This window comes from Eretmochelys imbricata, chromosome 9 (genome assembly GCF_965152235.1).
Source record: "Eretmochelys imbricata isolate rEreImb1 chromosome 9, rEreImb1.hap1, whole genome shotgun sequence".
Classification (NCBI taxonomy): domain Eukaryota; kingdom Metazoa; phylum Chordata; order Testudines; family Cheloniidae; genus Eretmochelys; species Eretmochelys imbricata.
The window spans coordinates 83814122-83837528 of record NC_135580.1 but is presented as its reverse complement, the minus strand read 5'-3'; the positions used below and the strand labels follow the sequence as shown (position 1 = coordinate 83837528).

General features: G+C 44.3%; 1 protein-coding gene across 4 annotated transcripts in view; it reads right to left on the bottom strand.

The window, feature by feature from the left end:
- Positions 1-21946, bottom strand: part of DCX (doublecortin) — a 97886-nt gene extending 75940 nt beyond the window's left edge. For 3 of the 4 annotated variants that reach the window (XM_077826496.1, XM_077826497.1, XM_077826498.1), the window contains exons 1-2: positions 21580-21943; positions 5278-5618 (exon numbers count right to left, since the gene is read on the bottom strand). In XM_077826496.1, coding sequence (XP_077682622.1) covers positions 5278-5618; positions 21580-21943 — 705 coding nt within the window. Of the gene's footprint in view, positions 1-5277; positions 5619-21579 lie in introns of all 4 variants that reach the window. The other variant, XM_077826499.1, reaches the window with a different exon arrangement.
- Positions 21947-23407: the final 1461 nt, after the last annotated feature.

Below are 23407 nucleotides of genomic sequence, written 5' to 3'. Positions count from 1 at the left end.
GGCTAGGAAAGTATTCAATTATCCTGTCATGACTCTATTATTACAGAAGAATCAAGGAGGTATGGGAGGAAAATCCCGCTACCAAACACCTCTATTAAACTGTCTCCCATAGCAGCATTATAGCATTTATTTCTGCTCTTTGAGGCAGGAACTGTCTTTTACATTGTGTTTGTACAGTGCCTAGCACAACTGGATCCCCATCTTGACTGGGACCTCAACACCACCAAGTTCTCAACAGGAGATCATTTATAGCATTCAGTTAACCATCAGTGGAAGTCTTTGCTGTTCTGTTAACAGAGAGTAAACAGTTAATAGTGATAGACAATTAGGCCCAGATCCACAAAGGTACTTAGGCACTGAAACCTTGTCACTCAGCTACACCTGACCTTACAGGCATCTCAACTCACTCAGTGCCTAAGTGTTCAGGGTAAAAGTTCCCTAGGAGTCTATGTTTCTGCCTCTGGACATGCACACAAAGGGTCTGGACACCTATCTCCCACCAGAACAGTCCACAGACTGGGGGAAGATAGGCATTCCTCCACCTATCTCACTCTTGGGCCCTGATACAGTAGGCATGGCCAGAGGCCACCTACCAGATCAGGTCTCATTCAAAATCTGCGGGCAATACCCCTTTATAACTTTTAGATCAATGGTTAGATTACTCACCTGGGATGTAGGAGACCCACGTTCAATTCCCCCCTCTACCTGAAGAGAGAAAGGATCTGAAGAGGAATCTCCCACCTCTCAGGAGAGAGTTCTTAACCACGGAAATGTGAGATATTCTGACATGGGACTCCCTCAGTATCTCCTGTTCAGCCTAACTCTGGCTTTGTGGATTGCACTGTGGTTCTAATGATTTTCTAGGCACCTAAAAGTTAGGCATTGCAACACCTCAGTCCCTTTGTGGATCTGGATCTTCTAGAGCGTAGCTACAGAAAACTGGACTAGAGTACAGAAGTGAACATGCCATAGAGAGGCTTAGCATGTACAGAAGGTGTTCATTTTTATGTATGAAGAGAATATAGGATTCAGAAAATATATGTTGGTCTACACACATAATCTGTAGCCCATATCTAGTCTAGTGGGAAGTAGAGGCTGGAGGCCATGGGCTATCATTATTAGACCAACAACTGGAGAAGAGAATAACCTCTGCTCCAGCAACAACAAAAAGCTTAGGTATGTAAGAAGTTAGGCGTGGCAGTGAGAGGAAAAAGACGCAGGCACAAATGGGACAATCAGTGTGGCTGAGGGTTGCAAAATTGGGTTCATGTTGTACCGCATTCTGATAATATTCTGATAATCGGAGGTGTTTAAAATTACAACCCCATCTACAGTTCCTATTTTGTTTTCTTCTAAATTAGATTATGACCTGCTCATGGCAGGAACTGTCTCTTCCAGTGTATAAAAATAGTGCCTGGCCTCTGTTGGGACCCAGTCCTGATAAAGGACTATGGATGCTACTGTACTGAAAAGAATAAGAATAAGAATTTGCTAGGGCAACCAATTTGCAATATACTCCTTGGATTAGACCAAGTTCTGCTCTCAGTTACAGACTCAACAGGAGTTGTTTCACCCATGTAACAGAGCTGAATTTGGCCCATTACCTTTAAGAGTGGTCTAACACACTATCTTCTTTGTCCTTTACCATTTTTTATATGGCTGTGAGAGTGTAGGAGGTAAACTCCTATTGCTTTGATTCTCACTGCGTTGGCTCATGTACAGTAGGTTCTTTGAAGTTCCTTTCTTTTGGAGTTACAGGGTTACTGTCAAGAGGTGGTAATGTGCTCCCAGCAGAGACACTGCATGAATACAGTTAAATGGAGCATTAGAACGGAGCATTAGAAATATGTGCAAGACTGAGTAAAAAAGAAATAAGCTTCTTAACAAACACAAGGTGTTTATTTAACAGCTTCAAGAAAAACTGAAATATTCCTCCATAGAAAATGCAAGATACGAGGAGCAACAACTCAACCCTATTTTATTTTTTTAACAAAAACAAAATTAGTGCCACTGATATTCTCAAGCACTGGTGGTCCTCCGCCCCCCCTACTCTCTGCCTGTGGCACATAGTAGTCTCCTGTAGGTCTCAGTTCCCCTGTTGGATTTAGTGTGTGGATGCTGGCTGGTGGCCTGTTATATACAGGAGGTTAGACTAGATGACCTAGTCGGCTTAAACCCTTCTGGGCTTAAACTCTATGGATATTATATTTATTCATACACACAACATCCTGCTCCAAATTTACAGTTTATCATCCCATCTGTAGTAGGTTTGCAGTGCGTAGAAATGGAATTATTTGTACGCCACTGTACCTTCACCACTAATGCCTACATTTCTAAAGCACTCTGATGATGAGTGTCATAGAAATGCCTATACATAAAATAAATAATCATTTCACCTCATTAAGTGAAGTACATGGACTCAATAAGGATGTTTTCCCTTTGTACATTGCCTTTGTAAATTATATCATTTCACAACAGTGGAAGTAACACTGCTGTAATGGCATTTAAATAGTGAGACTGTCAAGAGTCTTGTCAACATTTCAGCTTTGAGCAGCTTGGGTTTTTGCATGAATCTCTTTTTGCAGAAAATAAACCACGGTTTGTCAGAATTATGCCTTCAAAGACTTCTTTCTGATAGCTTGAGGGAAGGTCAGAATTGATGGTGGACTATGAGACAGGGGATCATACCAGCCAACAACTGCACCCACAGCAGAAAATTTTGGTTCTTTTTAGCAACACTGGGAAAAAATTTAGGTGGGAAACTTCAAATACAGTTTAACAGACTAAAACACAAACACTGAAGAAATCTTTAAATGAAACCAAAACATACTGGGCCACATTTGTCCTTGGTGTAGAGCTCTATTAATAAATGACGCAACAACCAGCTATTCGATATTACATTGTCATTGTCAGATTGCAAATGATCTCAGTTTTTCTTTTTATTTCTTAAAAAACTACATCACCACATGTCCCTTCATATACAGTGGAACTGGTATGTATGAGAGAGATTCATCTTTTCTCAGGTAGCTAGTAAAATACGTGTTCCAGGGGAATAGTGGAGAGTACATATAGAGAAATCCTTAAGTCCTTAGTCAGTCAGTCAAACTCTCCCAGAAGTCACTGAGAGCTTTCCAGAGCAAGGACTGAGTAAATATTCCCAGGGCCAGATTGTGATACTTTTAGTCACATTGAGTAGAACTTTACTCCACCAATAGTCCAACTGAAGTCAATGGTGGATAAAGGTACCATTCACTGTGAGAAAAGTTATCAGATTCTGGCACTAAGAATTTAAGGCCACTTTTTAGTACTGAATTCAAGAGCATGTGTATATTTTGATAGCCAAGGACATTAGCATGTGCTAGGGAAAGATAAATTACATCAGGCCTAATCCTACAAACCCTTACTCACATTAATAGCCAATGTACAGCAGGGGCTTCAGCGCTGCAGACTATACAGCATAAATTTCCTGTAGGGGGCTTCACTGAGCAGCAGGACTTGGCTAATACAACAGCCAGAAGCACTTTCAAAGCTTCTGTGGGAGTGAGCACATTACTTATGACAACTGAGGTAAGTTACAGTGTTCAGCCTAAAACTCTGACCCAGAGACCTGACTGTATTGAAGTCAATGTATACTACTTGTGCGAGTAAGGAATACTCCATGAGTAAGAGTTTGCAGGTCCCATAGATTTCAACCCCCTTCATTTATCAAGTGACTATGAGGAAGAGATGCACAACAGTGATGTGTTTTACACACACACACAAAAAGTGTATCTTTCTGGATTGTGGTTAATGGGTCAGATAGCACTTCTTCTCCTTCCACCACTCCTCCCATCTCTCCCCTTCCCTCGCTTCTATCCTCTCACCTACACCACTAGCTGTCCCTGTTTATTTGACAATACATTGTAGGATCTGCGGGCATGGTGATCGAAGGGCACATTACCAAAGTATAAACAGCCATGTCTCATGAGTGGTGAATGCTTGGCTGACCCAAATCTAAAGAAAAGTTTTGACCGACCAACGAAAAATTCTCATTTTGAAGCAATAATAAATAATGAATTACACAGGTGAGAACACCAAAATTGAGACAAAACAGTTAATCTGGGCTGATATTCAGTATGATACTCTACATTCTAAACCCAAGGAACAGATATGGGCTAACATACATTATGGACAAACATATCATTCTTTACCTGAAAAATTGACCTTTTCATTCATTAAAATGTATACATTGGTCAAGTAGATTATCTACCTTCTTGCTTATGTTTCAAGAGCCAGTATGTAAACCAACATCTTCTGCAGAAGATGGGTAATGAAATTAGTCATATTAAATCTCCAGTACCAATCCGCACAATAAAAACCGTGCCCAATACAGTACCAGTGTAGGCTGTATAGTCGGAGCTACTGCCCCATTCAGAAAAGTGAGAAAATAGAGACAGAGGAAAAAATAAAAAGGTCACCCCAACTCCAAGAGCCACTGGCATCTGTGACTTTAACCAAAGAGCTTTCCGAGATGAAGTATCTATCTGTCCCAGCACCCCAAGCTGTAAGGCACACATTCCTTTAGGGGATTCCATAGCAGCAGCAGTAGAAAGACCTTATTAAATGGTCTGTTAGCCACAACACAGCAAGTGAGGGGTACTTTAAAAAATGTGCCAGTGTAATAAGAACATGGAGAGCTAAGTCAAACTGTTCTGATTACAATGACCCACAAAATTCTGACCCAGAGCCCCTACTGTATATTAACTATTTATACTTTTACCCATGGAGGTATCACATGTCCCATACATTTTCCTACTAGTATAGAGTTAGCCAGATGAGTGTGTTACTCACCAATTAATTTATGCTGACTAGTGCTCATCTGAGAACAAAATAGTAAAACAATACATTTGCTCTAACACTTCTAGGGAGTCCTTGAGAGCTGCTGCTATGGTTACCTAACAAATAAACAAACCTACAGTACAAACTGCTCATATTATTTATATGTTTTGGAAAACTTTTGGAAAATATACACAGCTCTCTGGTGCTCAGACAGTGGGGTAGTACATCTGTTTCATTCAGACGGTTGGCTGCATTCTTTGCCTGATATTAATACCAGTGACAATCTAGTAACATAACCACTGGCATGAAAAGTCTGACTTCCAGAAGAACAGATGGTGATGACTGTCTCAGGTTAATTTTAGGTTTCAGTAATTGTTCACTTAGTCAGCATTGCTATAATATATGAGCGAAATGGAGGAGGGGAGAGGGAAAAGAAAAAGAAATTTGCAACTCCCATACCTGTTTCCCGTCCAGGGTATACAGCTTTTTGACCACGCCTGTCTCCAGTTTTATAGCTTCAGTGATATCAGTAAGAACTTGCTCAAATGAATGTGCAGTCTTCTTGTTCAGGAGCACACGAACTGCCTTTCGGGGCTTCACCCCACTGCGGATGATGGTCACCAGCTTGGGACGCACAAAATCCTTGTTCTCCCTTGCCTGGGCACTGTTGCTGCTGGCCAGAGACTGAGGTGCTTTCAGGTTGGCCGATGTCTTCACATTGACAGACCAGTTGGGATTGACATTCTTGGTATACTCCACCTTCTTGAAGAAGTTGTCAGATGAACAGACATAGCTTTCCCCTTTTGAAAATAATAAATAAAGAGGTAATTACATAGGGAACCAACACGTTGTTATTAGCACTGGTTGGAAAATGGGGAGAACACTGCACAATTAAAGTTTATGAAATTTTGGTTCCATTTTTCATTGAAAAGTCATTTTCACAAAAATTGTCCAACCAGTTCTGATTCTTACCTACGGTTCTTAGGTGCTTGTTACTACAGTATCATAGTAAAAGCAAGTAATGTTTCCCCAAAACACACACATTGGCCAATAAACTACCCCTTAAAATAAACAGAAACTAGTGGATTACAATCCAGTGACCAAGGGCCAAATTCACAAAGGTATTTAGGCACTTTAAGATGCTGATAGACACTTTTATGAATCCCCTTAGGTGCCCAAGGGGTTTGGGCACCTGTCTCCCATTGAAAACCACAAGAAGTCACTTTTGTGAATCCCACTAGGTGCCTATCTGCATCTGTAGGCACTTAAATACCTGTGTGAATCTGGCCCCAATTACCAAGAGGATACCAACATTGATCGAAAAGCTGTGTCTTGCATCATGTCTGAAAAATGGTGACAATCTAGTTCCGAAGAATCTTTAGTGGAACCAAATTCAAGGATCATTATGCTGATGAAACTAGCAGGCATAGCACACAAGTTTTATTGTACTTTCATTGATTCAACAGAAGAAATAAGACCTGGAAGTAATTGTTTTTAAATGCTACACTCAATGCTCTAGCTCACTTAAATATTACACATTTTCTGTACTACACAAATCCAAGCTCATGCTTAGTAGCCATAGGTGAAACGTTAGAAGGTTACATTTGCGTTTAAGCCACATAATGTTGAACACAAAAAAAATCACCATTTCAAAATTAGTTTCAAACTTTCCATTTGCAATCAGATAAGTGGAATCCTTCCTATCCTGGGTTTTACATCATGCTCATCTCCAGTGTACCTGAGCACTGGGGGATTTGTAACATTTTGTTTTGGTGAAAATCTGCGGGACCCTAGGGATTTGTGGGATTTATTGCTGGTGCACAGACTGTGGGAGTGGCGGAAGTTCAGTTACCTGAGTCGTTTCAGACGAGGCTGTAGAAAGCACTTGAGAATCCATTGCGAGAAACAATTCTGCAGTGGGTAAAGTAAGGGATAAGATAATGTAACAAGTCTTTCTCCATTTGATATGAATTTCATAGAAATTCAGTGGATTGTCCAGGAGTCCAGAGGATCTTATGGATCTGTGGGGTTTTGTTAGGATAATCTTGCAGGCTTTGGGTGGAATTTTGCTGTGTTTCTATTTCAAACCTATCACAACATTTTGACTTGAATTTAGTTTGGACTAGATAGACTATCCTTTAAGGAACTGTTCTCCCTGTCAGTGGACGGGTTGGGTTTTCTTGCATACTATCTGTGAAGAGCTACAGCCACAGGATGTACACAAACAATTCATCATGGTACCTTTTCTCTGTGAAAAGACACGGGGCCTGATTCTCCATTGCTTGAAACCTTGTGTCAACGTTTACACCTGTGCAAAGTGGATGTCAGATGCTACCAAATCAAAATTCTACCTTCACTTTCACCAGGGGTAGCGTTTTACACCTCACCTGTGCAAACTGAATGCAGCAGCCAGGATTACACAAGGTGGAAGACAGCAAAGAATCAGGTCCACAGTGTCTTTATATTTGTCCTTCTCTACCTACATTACAGGCACAGAGAAGCTTCCTTCATATAACATATGGCAAGAACACTAATAGCTTTATAATACATGGAAGACTCTAATAGGCTTAGAACAAATGTGTGTTTAGTGTTTACATTCTTATTCCTGCTCAGTGTGTGATGGCACAATAAGAAAGAGATAGAAAAGATACATAATATAAATCTTACTCTGTTCCTTTTCGACGTAAATGGCTTAAAATTCTTTTAGACACTTAGCTCCATGGGAGCAGGGACCTTGTATTCAAATTGCCTGTGAAGCACGGTGCACATTCATGATGCAGTATTTAATATAAAATAATAATAATGCTATGCAAAAGGTCAAGCTGGGAGGAAGGAGAAGACCAGAATTGTAAGTGAACAGGAGATGGGAAGTAATGACAAAACACCCCAGCATAGAGTCAGACAGAGTGGAAGAAAGACACAAGACTTGGGATGATTATTTGATTTTTTTTAACTATGCATTTGATCAAATAAAGTACCCCAGGGATTTACATTACGGCTGCAATCCCATTATGGTGTTCAAACCACATGGACCTGTGTGCAATGCATTTATGCTGTCACCAGGATCCCTCAATCACAGACATTTCATCTATAGCTGAGGCTTCATAATTCCTTATATTTCATCCATTGGACCTAGCAGAAGTATAAAGACATCACACAATGCTTTGCTATTATGAAGAATTCCCACTGGAGATATTGATCATCTTTCAGCAGCACCTAATCCTAGGTCTTTCTGATTAATAAATGATAAGCTGCAGTTTATCTATCTGTTTCAGCTCAGCAGCAGCTGGTGTTCGGGGGGGTCCTGCCTTTATCTAGCTGCATAGCTGGTTCTGTGGCTTAAGCACTGCAAGGGCTGTCTGACTTACGCAGTGAGAGACAACCCCTGTTAGAACCCTGAGCCTTCCAATGCTCATAATCACGAGGTCAAACAACAGACATATAACAGGGATGGGCAACAGGCAGCTCAGGGGCTGCAGGTAGACTGCTAGATCATTTTATTTGGCCTGACATAACCTGGCTCAGAGCAGGAAATTTAGCAGCACAAGGGCCAGGAAAGGGGCAGGGCATCACCAGCCTGAACATGGGCATCACAAGATACTGGGATGAGAACCAGTGGGCTAGAGCAGGGAACTAGACCCAGCCCCGTACTTGAGCCATCACTACAGGGTAAGTGGAGGACAGGTTCTCCAACCCCCGCCCCCACCTGTGTACGAGTTACATCACCCTACAGACCTGACTCTCCCCATTCAATCCACCCCTGCATCACCCCTCCCAGGTACAGTACCCGATTCTCCCCCTGCAGCACCTCTCCCAGGGCCAGGACCCAACTCCTTCCACCTCCAGTCACACCCTCTGGGAACAGGACTTGACCCCTCCGACCTCCCACATGCATCACACTCCCTGGCCTGCCAAAGGGTTTAGTGGTTTTGGGGTTCCTCTACTATTTTAATGTTGCCCATCCCTGAAATATAATATTTACATTCTATAGCAAGGAAGGAAGGTCTTGTATATAATCACAGGCCTGGAAATCAGAAGATCTGGGTTCTATTTCTATTTCTGCCACAGGGCTCCTATGTGATCTTCAGCAAGTCACTTAACTGATCTTATGTCTCAGTTTCCATATCTGTGAAACGGGGAGAGTAATATCTACCACACTAGGCTTAAATCATTAATGTTCACATAATGCTTTCGGGGTGCTGGAATAAAAGAGGATATAGAAAAGCAAAATACATGCTTGCACTGTGTTCTATAAATACACAGGACCTTAAAGAGAACATTTTTTCATGAATAAGTTCCACATTTAAAAAAAAATATCAGCGCTTATTGTTGTGTTGGCTGGAATGTAACTGTTACATTTGCTCCAGGAGAAATATTTGAAATGTCTCACTATGCTACCTAGTTGTCTAGTATATTTATAACACTCTGGTGGAGTGAAGGTAATATTCCTTTACTAGGCCTTAATGCGGGGATGTTGCAGGGCTAGACAGTCTAGTAGTTTCACACACTAGCCTTTCAAATTATGCTGATGGGTCGCATGTAGAAACCACAGTAAGTTTTGTACTTTCTACCTAGCCCCTAGTGAATATTTTTGTTCACATCACAAAGCCAGCCAGCAATTTTCTTTGACTGGCAGCTTGCTCTCAGGAGAAACCAACATTCAGAAGAGAAGCAGAAGTGTTGCAGAGAATGACTGAGGTGTAGTAGTAGGTCTGTATGAAAAATCATCCCCTCTCTTCCCGGAGCCACAAATTTAACCTCAACGTGGAAGAGGATCTCTTTGTTTGTTATTTTAAATCCTGGATTCATTTTATGTATGTCCCAACCTCTCATATTTTATGGCCTCTGAGTTGCCAATTATTATTATTAAGTTCCTCACAAGGGTCATTCCTTTTTAAAAACTCTTCCTTCTCTTTTGTCATGTGCCACTTGGAGGCATTTTTGCAGCAATCTATCAAATCTGTTAAAACACAGTTCTATTACTGTGGATTTATTATTTGGTACAGAACAACAACAAACAAGAACAAATGACTTGCGTATCAGGGCCATAGAAGGAATGGGCAGACATCTCAGGGAACATAAGAACCCTCCAAGCACAAAGAGGTAATACCTCCAGAACCAAAGCATTGTCCAGGAGAGACCAAATGAGATCTTCTTCCATGGGCAATGGATATTTCTCCACCCACACGTCTATTAAGTAGCTAATGAGAGGTCAAGGTATAGGACACTGGTTCTCAAACTGTGGGTTGGGACCCCAAAGTGGGTCATGACCCCATTTTAATGGGGTCCCCAGGGCTGGCTCAGACTTACTGGGGCCCGGGGCCAAAGCTGAAGCCTGAGCCCCACGTTGGCGGGGCTCACGTTACAGGCACTCTGCCTGGGGCTAAAGCTCTTGGGCTTCAGTTTTGCCCCCCTCCTCCCCATACAGGGCAGTGGGGCTTTGCCCTCCGCCACACACACACTGGGCTATGGGGCTCGGGTGGGCTCAGGCTTTGGTCCCCCCTCTAGGGATCGTGCAGTAATTTTTGCTGTCAGAAGGGGGGTTGCGGTGCAATGAAGTTTGAGAATCCCTGGTATAGGACTTCCCCAGACATAAAGGAATATAACAGCAACAACCACGGTGTGGTTTGGAGGAGGGAACTCACAGTTTATCAAATGGTATGAGGGAGAGGAGCACAGAACAGTACTGACAGTCAAACACAAAAAGCAGAGAGCTTCCTCCCCACCCACCCCCCCCGGCCTCACTCCTGCCAAGGCTCACACACGTGTTAAAGTTTAAGTCATATTGAATTCATTATGAATATGCATGTGCCTATGTGTTTTCAGGATGGGGTCTGTTGTCATTCAGGAACTGAATGCATGTTCAGTAATGCATCTAGAGCTCACATCCATTAAGATATGATGAGCAGCCATTTTGTTGCATTCACCTTTCTTGGTGACATTCACATTTCTTGGTGATTTCTGCCTTCAATGGGAATTAGACTCAGCACCTTGCTGGAGCGCCTCTGTATTATGCTGGATTGGCTGCTCAGATTCTACCACCGGGGTTTCGTGCCATCTCAGGTACGAGGTGGGATTTTCTGTTGTCCTGAAGACTTCTCCAGTGCCTTAGAATTTACTTGCAAAAGGCACCTTTAAAAAATGGAATTTTACGGTGAATTTTTGTCTAGATTCTCCCACAAGAGTCTGTAGTTTAGGAGTGAGAGGAGCTTACTGATCTGGCTTGTAAAATAAGGCAATTATATTAAAGAAAAATGATATGTTCCCACTCTGCCTTTCATACCACAAGACCACAAGGTGGTTTACATCCTATATACACAGAGGGCACTCACCATGCCAACTTTGGGATGGGACTCAGTAGTCATTTTGTGTCAGCAACAGTGAAAAACAATTCCTTTGAAATGCAGAAGTAATTTTAGTTATCAGAATGTAAGTACCCACACAAGGGTGGTTTTTTTCCAGGACACCAGCCATGTACAATAGTTCCAAAGGTAGAGAAACCTCCTTCAATTAATTTAATATTAATGTTTACTGCACTAAGTAAAATGCACACACACCACACAGGGCATTTCAACACACCTACTAACACACCCTCTGTTCTAGCATGCGCTAGGCTCTTTGTAAAACATAACACACTTTCTCTGGAAGGGAGTCTCCCCTTTGATTACTTCAAAATCCTGGTCAGGCATTAGTAGGGGATCTTCCCAGCATATTATGGACTGAAATGGTTTGCATATATTTCCTAAAATCAGCTATGTACCCCAAGAATTTCTCTGTAATGAAACCAGATCAGACCAGCAGAAATCCCATTCAGACTCTTAAAATGTTTATGCTGGTGCCTGCCTGATTTCAAATTGTTGTTCTGGGGTATGGACCACTAGCATTAACCCTTTGGATGTTAGTTCAGGCAGCAGCAGGATGTTAGGAGCTTTGTGCTAGTGCATTCGGCTAGAACATAGGCATTCAAAAGTTATATACCTAAGATGGGGCAGCACTGAAAGTGTGCTAAGCCCAAAAGAGAAGGGAAGTTTTGCGGCAGGCACATACTTAATTTCTCTTAAAAGTTGTTCTCCTCAAATCCTAGCCAACCTACAATCTGCATTTACCATCTCCCCGGCTCTCATCATGTTTAACTTGCGCTAAGTTTTCAGCTGGTGCACATATTCAAACACTAGCCAAAGTCACCCAGGGATCTTTTATGCAAATGAAACCAGCTTCTGACCAGAAGCAGCATGAAGCCTAGGTCTAAGTACTAGGGTAGGTGAATTATCTACCATCAAACAATGCAGCCTAACCCAAACCATGAATCAGACAAGGACAGACCACTTTCCAAGGGAAGGAAAGCTCAGCAAAAAACGAAGGCACTGGATAGGAAATCAGGAGATCTGGGTTCAGTCCCCAGCTCTGCCACAGACTTCCTAGGTTATCCTGGGCATGTCTCTGAATCTCTCCACACCTCAGTTCCCCAGCTGTATAATAAGGGATCAGAATATTCCCTTTTTCCCACTCATTATCTATATAGATTGTAAACAATATGGGCAGGAACTGTCTCTTCCTATGTATTTGTACAGTGCCTACCACAGTGGGGTGCCCAATGTGCTTGATGCCTTGAGGCACTGCTTTAATATACAGCATCAGTACAATGGGGATTAGACCACCTCAGGAGAAGTGGCAGTAGCCTTTTCAGAATGAAACAATCCCCACTGCACTGAGGTTAACTCAGCTTCTATCCAAACTCAGCCCCTCCTTTCAAAGGTTAAAAAAAAGATTAATCAATGCCTGAGCTTGGGAGCCAAGAAAATAGCATCTCACTTTAATGAGTCCAGTAGAAAATGGATGCTCATAACAGACCAAGGAAGTGAACTATATTGTAGAGATATTAGAGACAATCAGATTCTAGCAGGACTTCTGATGACAATGTGAGCTGTTTGCACAATAACTACAGTTCTTCAGAAAGAACTATAGAATAGTGTTATTTAACACCTTTCATAATCAAGGTATCCCACTGCACAAAGCATAGAGTTGAATCTTGGTAGTACTATTAAATATAGGCAAAGGCAGTAGCTTTAGATAGATAAATGCCCCAGACTCTATTTTAATGTAAGACGGGATGTTGGCCAGACCACCAGGGTTATCCCCTATTCTTTTTACAAAAGAGCTATTTATCTTCTACCTGGACAGCCACTAAAGATGGTCAGAAAGGGACCTCAGTTTAATAGGTCACCTGAAACACCTGTATCAGTGCAGAAAACTGAGTGCTTCTTTGAGTCTCAGCAATGGGTATGAAACCAAACCCACATGTGGGCTTGAGCCCACCACTATCTGGCTAGACACAGAAAGTAGCTACAAGCTGACCCACACTGACATACTTGTGAAGGAAAAACAATTGCTCCACTCACTAGTCAAAATGAAGGCTCACTGACTGAAACCTGCAGTTATATTTGTGTATCCCAAAGTGTGGATTATTTATTAATTAACAATAATTATCATTTATATTCAGTAGCACCATAACTTTACCCAGTGCTTAACAAATGTAGATGAAGATATATTCCCTGTACTAAGGAGTTTAGAATGGAAACAAGAAATAGAAGACATGAAGCCAAGACATAGGGGAACAGTTGAGGAGAAGAGCGTGTGAGGATTATGGATGGAAAGAAATGGGGAGGATTGCTTGAGGAAGTGATTTTTAAAGAGAAATTTGGAGAAGAGAGGGCAGTTGGAAGACCACAGCAGAACGCTCCAGGCCCAGTAGGCAGCATGATAAGAGGCACAAAGCTACAAGTGGGAAAGGAGACAGAAGGAGGTTTAAGGGCAAGGAAGAACATGGGGAGAGGCAGAAAATGAGCCCATTTTGGGGAATCGTTATGGCAGACTTTCAAGGTGAGGCTGAAGATCTTGGGTTTGGTATGGTAAGAAATCTGGAGTCAAAGGAGGCTCTATAAATACATTAGGAGCAAGAGAAAGACAAAGGAAAGTGTTGGTCTACTATTTCATGGGGAAGGAGAGCTAATAACTAGGGCCCTACCAAATTCATAGTCCATTTTGGTCAATTTCACGGTCACAGGATTTTAAAAATCATAAATTTCATGATTTCAGTTATTTAAATCTGAAATGTTATGGTGTTGTAATTATAGGGGTCCTGACCCAAAAAGGAGTTGTGGGGAGGGGCAAGGTTATTGTCGGGGGAGGAGGGGTGGTACTACTTACTTCTGCGCTGCTGCTGATGGCGGCACTGCCTTCAGAGCTGGGCAGCTGGAGAGCAGCTGCTGCTGACCGGGAGCCCAGCTCTGAAGGCAGCGCCGCTGCCAGCAGCAGCACAGAAGTAAGGATGACATGGTACGGTATTGCCAGCCTTCCTTCTGCGCTGCTGCCTGCAGAGCTGGGCCCTCAGTCGGCAGCCACTGCTCTCTGGCCACCCCACTCTGAAGGCAGCAGCGCAGAAGTAAGGCGGGCATGGTATGGCATTGCCACCCTTACTTCTGCGCTGCTGCTGGCAGGGCGCTGCCTTCGGAGCTGGGCGCTCGGCCAACAGCCACTGCTCTCTAGCTGCCCAGCTCTGAAGGCAGCGCAGAAGTAAGGGTGGCAATGCCACAAGCCCCCTAAAATAACCTTACAACCTCCCTGCAACTCCCTTTTGGATCAGGACTCCCAATTTGAGAAACCCTGACTGCCCCTTGAAATGTGTATAGGGTAAGATCACATAAAAAACCAGATTTCATGGTCCGTGACGCATTTTTCATGGCCATGAATTTGGTAGGGCCCTATTAATAACTGATTATATCAAGAAGGTTGATATGTTTAATGCCTATTTTGCTTGTCTACATTATAAAGGTTAATTATGACAGATGCTTAACAAAATTAATATTAACAATAAACGGGGAAGAAAAACAAGCCATAATAGAGAAGGTACTGGTTAAAGAATATTTAGATAACTTAGATGTATTACAGTTGGCAGGGCCTGACGAAATTCACCCTTATGGTACTTAAGGAACTAACTGAAGCAATTTTGGAACTGTTAGTGATTATCTTCAAGAACTCAGGGAGGACAGGTGAGGTCCCAGAGGACTGGAGAAGGGCAAACATAGTACCTATCTTTAAAAGGGGGACTCGGGAAATTATAAATCAATCAGCCTAACTTCAACATCTGGAACAAATTATTAAACAATCAATATGTAAGCACCTAAGGGATAATATGTTAATAAGTAATAGCCAGCACAAATTTGTCAAGAACAAATCATGTCAGACCAACCTAACTCCCTTCTTTGACAGAGTTACTGGCCTACTGGATAGGGGAGGAAGTAGTAGATGTGATATATCTTTATTTTAGTAAGGTTTTTGACACAGTCCTACATTAAATTCTCATAAGCAAATTTAAGGAAATGTGGTTTAGAGCAGTGACTCTCAACCTTTCCAGACTACTGTACCCTTTCAGGAATCTGATTTGTCCTGTGTACTCCCAAGTTTCACCTCACTTAAAAACTACTTGCTTACAAAATCAGACATAAAAATACAAAAGTATCACAGCACACTGTTACTGAACAATTGCTTTCTCACCTTTATCATATAATTATAAAATAAATCAATTTGACTATAAATATTGTACTTACATTTCAGTGTATAGTATATAAAGCAGTATAAACAAGTCATTGTATGAGATTTTAGTTTGTACTGACTTCACTAGTGCTTTTTCTGTAGCCTGCTGTAAAACTAGGCAAATATCTAAATGAGTTGATGTACCCCCTGGAAGACCTCTGCAAACCCCCAATGGAGAACCACTGATTTAGAGGATACTACTATAAGATGGGTGCATAACTCGTTGAAAGACCTTACTCAAAGAATAGTTATCAATGGTTTGTTTTCAGACTTGGAGGATGTATCTAGGGGAGTCCTCCGGGGTCTTTCCTGGGTCCAGTACTGTTCAACATTTTCATTAATGACTTGGATAATGGAATGGAGAGTAAGCTTGTTAAAATTTGCAGATGACACCAAGCTGGGAAAGGTTGCAAGCACTATGGAGGTCAGGATTAGAATTCAAAATGACCCTGAAAAATTGGAGAAATGGTCTGAAATCTACATGGTGAAATTCAATAAAGACAAGTGAAGTACTACGCTTAGGAAAGAAAAATCAAATGCACAAACAGAAAATGGAGAGTAAATAGGTAGTCAGTAGTACTGCAGAAATGGATCTGGGGGTTATAGTGAATCACAAACTGAACATGAGCCAGTAATGTGATGCGCTTGCTAATATCATTGGGGGGTATTTTAACAGGAATGTCATAACTTTCCCGCTCTACTTGGAAGAAACATTTAGTGAGACTCAACACTACAATTGCTTCCAAGTTCCACTTACTGCTAAAATGTCCAACCTTCTTTCTGTTCATCAAGTGGCACAAGACCAAGATTGCTGCCAGACTGGTTAGTTCAGCATTGCTTAATGTGACCCTGCATCCTAGAAAGAATGTATTTACGATACCCTGATACCCCCTGTTCACAGAACAGCCTTCCATGATACAGATGTTATCATCAAAAATGCAGAATGTAACACTTAATACTAATTTCAGTTATTCAGTATTTGTGACAAAAGCAAAGTCTATGGAGATCAGTCTCTCTTTTATAACTACCTTTTTCAGGTTCTAGTTGCAGTATTGAAGGTCATGCTTTATAAAACAATGACTGTAATTATGCTTGCATTACACTCCAATTATTCTTTTTGATATATGTAGTTACCATTAATATAAAAGGTTAATTGTATGATTGAATAATTTTTATCCCTTTACTGACATTTTGGTTTTTTCCCTACATGTGCTAGCATGCAATCTTATAAGCAAGAAGTTGACTGCTTGCTGGAGGATTCTCTGCTCCTTGAAGCCTTTAAACTACGATTTGAGGACTTCAATAGCACAGATATAGGTGTGAGGTTTTTTTTGTAGGAGTGGTGGGTGAAATTCTGTGGCCTGCGTTGTGCAGGAGGTCAGACTAGATGATCATAATGGTCCCTTCTGACCTAAATATCTATGAACTGCAATGATTATGTGAAAAATTATAGTCCTGTTCCAATGTAACTACACGGTAATTACAGCTGCTGTAATATAAATTATAACCCATTAAGGTCTCTTTCTCTTTCTGTTTGGTGCTCTGCAAGCAGCTATCCATAGTGATATGGGAACATTGTTATCATGGAGTAGTTGGTAAAGGCATTAGGCTATTAACTTTACATTTTTATTCATTGGAATGGGGATTTCTTTGTTTTCATTCCGTTCAGATACATGTGTACATTGGCTGAGGTTCTGTAGTGCGACTCTGCCAACCACATTTGAAATAAATACTTGTTTTTCAAATTCACGTCAGAAGCTAAATCTTTTTTATTGCCATTTTGGTGTGACACATCAAAGCCAAACTGTCAGCACCCCCTGCTGTAACCTAATCAGTTAAACAAACATTTTTCCAGGAGCTGGGTAACATTCCTGCTTGCAGCACAGTGAAGACCATACAAAATGATTTAAAAAAATTGAAAGGCAGGGATATTTGCTTCTACTCCACTGCAGAAACAGGACACGTAAGAGAGAAACCAACGGAACAGGAAATGTGAAGTTTCCTTTTTATGTAGCTATTATTGAAAATGGGAGAGTTACAATAAATAAAATTCAGATGCAGGGTGTGGGGGGTAGCGCCTTCCAAAAGGTCCCACAATGAATCACAGGGAAAGCTCAGCACAGAACCAACCTCTTCCTAATGTGCAGGCCAGTGTCTTATTCATTAAAATCTGTTGTTTCCTAATAAAAGGAAGGGGCCTCGTGACTTTCCTATAGTCTCATCAAATGAGCCAGAAGGTCTGTTTGAATGAAAATGCCAGCCAACATGCTTCCTAACAATATCAAAATAGCTTCAACTCGGTGAATCCAGAAAAGAAAGAACCAAGTGTCTGAATTTCTAATTGAGAAGAGAGCACAAGAATTACTGCGGGTGTGCTCTTCATTCATTATACACAACTACGTCACCTGCAGACACCCCTCGCCCCCTCCCCATGGCATTGCTCCTGGGACTGAAATAAAGCTCTGACCATGTAATGATATTATTTCCTGTCTTGACTCCAGGCGGCTTTGTCTCCAGAGTGTGACATCATTCAAGATGGCAGCCATTGGGTCAGAGATAACTCATGGGGCCAAAATAACTCCGGTGTACTGAGAGCAAACTGAACAACCTGCCCAAGTTCTGAGTTGACCAGGTTTCATCCTGAATCTCAGTTTTGGAAACAGTTTGGAATAGTCTGCAATTCCAACAATTCCATAGATAACTGACACAAACAGGCACCAAGGCCTACCACGGACCACTAAAATAGCCGTTAGTGTCCATGGACACATTCTTGCACAGATACACACACTACACAAATGCTGTCCACACACACCCCAACCCACAGACACACCCCCTACAGACACACTGTCCACACACCCCACAATCCACAGACACGCCCCTATAAACACATGGCGCACATCCTCCTCAGTGCAGAGACACACCCCTGCACACATACGGCGCACATCCCCCTCAGCCCAGAGACATGACCCTACAGACACTGCGCACATCCCCCAACGCACAGACACACCCCTACAGACACTGCACACATCCCCACACTGTGCAGACACACCCTAACAACACTGCGCACATCCCCCCCACTGTGCAGACACACCCTAACAACACTGCGCACATCCCCCCCACTGTGCAGACACACCCTTACAGACACTGCGCACATCCCCCCACTGCGCAGACACACCCCTACAGACACTGCACACATCCCCCAACGCACAGACACGCCCCTACAGACACTGCGCACATCCCCCCACTGTGCAGACACGCCCTAACAACACTGCGCACATCCCCCCCACTGTGCAGACACACCCTTACAGACACTGCGCACATTCCCCCACGCACAGACATGCCCCTACAGACACTGCGCACATCCCCCCACTGTGCAGACACGCCCCTACAGACACTGCACATATCCCCCCCACTGTGCAGACACGCCCCAACACTGCGCACATCCCCCCCACTGCGCAGACACGCCCCTACAGACACTGCACACATCCCCCCACTGCGCAGACACACCCCAACACTGCGCACATCCCCCCACTGCGCAGACACGCCCCTACAGACACTGCACTATCCCCCCCACTGTGCAGACAAGCCCCAACACTGCGCACATCCCCTCCACTGCGCAGACACGCCCCTACAGAGACTGCACACATCCCCCAACGCACAGACACGCCCCTACAGACACTGCACACATCCCCCCACTGTGCAGACACGCCCCTACACTGTGCACATCCCCCCACTGTGCAGACACACCCTTACAGACACTGCGCACATCCCCCCACTGTGCAGACACGCCCCTACAGACACTGCACATATCCCCCCCACTGTGCAGACATGCCCCAACACTGCGCACATCCCCCCCACTGCGCAGACACGCCCCTACAGACACTGCACACATCCCCCAACGCACAGACATGCCCCTACAGACACTGCACATATCCCCCCCACTGTGCAGACACGCCCCAACACTGCGCACATCCCCTCCACTGCGCAGACACGCCCCTACAGACACTGCACACATCCCCCAACGCACAGACATGCCCCTACAGACACTGCACATATCCCCCCCACTGTGCAGACACGCCCCAACACTGCGCACATCCCCTCCACTGCGCAGACATGCCCCTACAGACACTGCACACATCCCCCAATGCACAGACACGCCCCTACAGACACTGTGCAGACACACCCTAACAGACACTGCGCATATCCCCCCACTGCGCAGACATGCCCCAACACTGCGCACATTCCCCCCACTGCGCAGACACGCCCCTACAGACACTGCACACATCCCCCAATGCACAGACGCGCCCCTGCAGACACTGCACACATCCCCCCACTGTGCAGACACAACCTAACAGACACTGCGCATATCCCCCCACTGTGCAGACATGCCCCAACACTGCGCACATCCCCCCCACTGCGCAGACACGCCCCTACAGACACTGCACACATCCCCCAATGCACAGACGCGCCCCTGCAGACACTGCACACATCCCCCCACTGTGCAGACACACCCTTACAGACACTGCGCACATCCCCCAACGCACAGACATGCCCCTACAGACACTGTACACATCCCCCCATTGTGCAGACACGCCCCTACACTGCGCACATCCCCCCCACTGCGCAGACACGCCCCTACACTGCGCACATCCCCCCCACTGTGCAGACACGCCCCTACAGACACTGCGCACATCCTCCCCACTGCGCAGACACGCCCCTACAGACACTGCGCGCATCCCCCCACTGCACAGACACGCCCCTACAGACACTGCGCACATCCCCCCATTGTGCAGACACGCCCCTATAGACACTGCGCACATCCCCCCACTGCGCAGACATGCCCCAACACTGCGCACATCCCCCCCACTGCGCAGACACGCCCCTACAGACACTGCGCACATCCCCCCCACTGCGCAGACACGCCCCTACAGACACTGCGCACATCCCCCCACTGCGCAGACACGCCCCTACAGACACTGCGCACATCCCGCCACTGCGCAGACACGCCCCAACACTGCGCACATCCCCCCACTGCGCAGACACGCCCCTACAGACACTGCGCACATCCCCCCACTGTGCAGACATGCCCCTACACTGTGCACATCCCCCCCACTGCGCAGACACACCCCAACACTGCGCACATCCCCCCACTGCGCAGACACACCCCAACACTGCGCACATCCCCCCACTGCGCAGACACACCCCAACACTGCGCACATCCCCCCACTGCGCAGACATGCCCCAACACTGCGCACATCCCCCCCACTGCGCAGACACGCCCCTACAGACACTGCACACATCCCCCCACTGCGCAGACACGCCCCTACAGACACTGCGCACATCCCCCCACTGCGCAGACACGCCCCTACAGACACTGCGCACATCCCCCCCACTGTGCAGACACGCCCCTACAGACACCGCATACATCCTCCCCCCCACTGTGCAGACACACCCCTACAGACACTGCGCACATCCGCCCCAACGTGCGCACACCCACCTAATTTACAGACATGCCCCTAGATACTGCGCACACACACTGCCAACCCACAGACATGCCCCTACAGACACTGCGTACATCCTTCCCATTGCACACACACGCCCCTACATACACTGCGCAGACATGCCTCCCCAACACACAGACACACTGCTCACATTTTGCCACTGCACAGACACACTGCATACATCCCCCTCAATGCAGAGGCTCGCCCCTAGAGACACACGGCACACATCCCCCCAATGCACAGACATGCCCCTACAGACCCAGCTCCCCCCACTCAGACACACCTCTACAGACATGCCTATCCCTATGTACATATTTACCGAATCATCCCTCCAGAGACCTCCCCACCGTCCTCCACACCTCTCAAGCAGACAGGCAGGTACACTCCCTTCAGACAGACACACACACATTTTATATCCAATTGCCTCATCTTTGTATTTGTATTTTTTATTTTATTTTTTTAGAGCAATAAAACTGCCTACAGTCACCTCCCCAAAGCTCTGGGTAGGCATTCAATAGATACACAATACAGCGGACATGACAGTATCATCTATTGAATGCCAAAGAAATGTGACCTTAGAGTCACATCTGAATGGTGCAGATTAATTTCCCCTCCCCAAACCCCTCCTCACTGCACCATAAAGCCATCAGCATATCATGCTAATTACCTTCTTCCAGTTCATCCATGCTCCCAATCTTTCTGGTCCCATCGATGGTGTAGATGTAGCGAACTCCCTGAGGCAGGTTAATGTTATCAGACAGAGAACGGGTCAGGTCAGCCAGCAAAGCATCAAAGCTTCGGAAGCGGTCGGAGGACACGGCATACACAATCCCCTTGAAGTAGCGGTCCCCATTGCGATAGAAACGCACCTTCTTTGCTTTCTTCTCATTACTCAGTGCCTGTAAGGTCCTGGTTCGGTAGAAGCTACAGTGAGCACTGTGAGTGGGGCTGGGCAATCCATTCATACGTGAGCCTCGCATGTTTCTGGACGTCTTATCTCTTTCGTCAAAGTGTCCAAAATCAAGTTCCATAGTTTGGTGAACCCTAAAGATCTGAAGCTGAGTGGAGGGGAATGGGGAGGAAGGAATGCATATGAGATATTAGACTGATCGAGCCCCAAATCCAGACAGAAATTACATACCCACAAGACCTTGGCTTTTCTTTGAATGAACAGAAGCAGTTTATATTCAAAGTGACCCATGTCCTACCCTGATCTAGCTTCATATCAATTCTGGGGCTGGAGGAGGTAGGGGCATTTTTGGAAATGATCCACCCATTGCAGGGAGGGAAATGTGTTTTTAAATAGCAGCCTGGTTTTAGCACATTTAAGTTCTGTGCAGTTTTGAAGTGTAGTGAATTGAGACTTTGGGCTGATGCATGAAAATTACAAACAAAAAAACAAAAATCCCACCCAAACAACAAAGGCTGGCAATTAATTAAACCTCCCGAGCCTTGGGAGACTTTCCCTGGCAGCAGAGAACAAGCAGATCCCAATGAGGTAGGTTTCAATCTGTAGATTTGCAGAAGGAGTAAGAGTATCTGAATGTTTAAAATGAGAATAAACTGGTATTTACGAAAGAACGGTTACATGGGAGTAGCCAGTTTCTTTGTGACAGTCTGTTCAATAAAGGCTAGCAACCAGATACTAAACTCCCCCCACCCAGCTGCCCCCTCCCAGCCCATCAATCACTTTCTGACACCATCCTACATTTCCAAGAAGAAATGACTGAAAATTTTTTCATTGAAATGAGAGTTCGATAAACAATTGTCAATTCATGAACTCTTCCTAGGTTTGTTTCTGGTAATAGGAAGAAAAAAAAAATTGGGTCTTTTTGTTTGTTGTTTTATTCCCCCTACCCTTAAGGAAGTGATTTAATTGTGGAAATTGTCCCTGTCAAAGTATTCACATCACACCACGGCAAGCACACCTTTCATTGTTCTGATCTGTAATGTATTACAGTGGGAAAGAGAGAGGCAGTTTTATGGGCAAAATACAGAGATTGCGCTGAGTTGGAGATCAAACCCAATGATCAGTGATTTTTGTGTTCTCTTTAAACTGAACTTAGTACCAAAAGAACAAACCCCAACCCTATAAAATGGGAAACCTTGCAAAGCTGTCACTCTGGGCAAAACTATTAATATGCAACTCACATATGGTAACAGTGTGTTCATACAAAACAGGAATGGGATTAAAATCCAATGGCTCAGCAATCAGGTACAAACCCTAGGAAAAACTGTTGCTATCATTCTCCCACCCATCAGATTTTTGGGAGCCAGTCCCTTTTTCAGTATTTTACAATTTCACCATGACCCAAGGAAGATCTTATTGTCTCTAACATGTAGCAAAGCGGGTTTTGCAGGCAGTTTTTACATAAACAGCGAGTTGCACATATTTTTTCAGCAGTGCAGATTGTGAGATATGTATTTTAATGTCATGCATAAAACAATGAAATATGCAAGCAACTTTAAACATGAATCAGAGGTTTTAAGGTTTT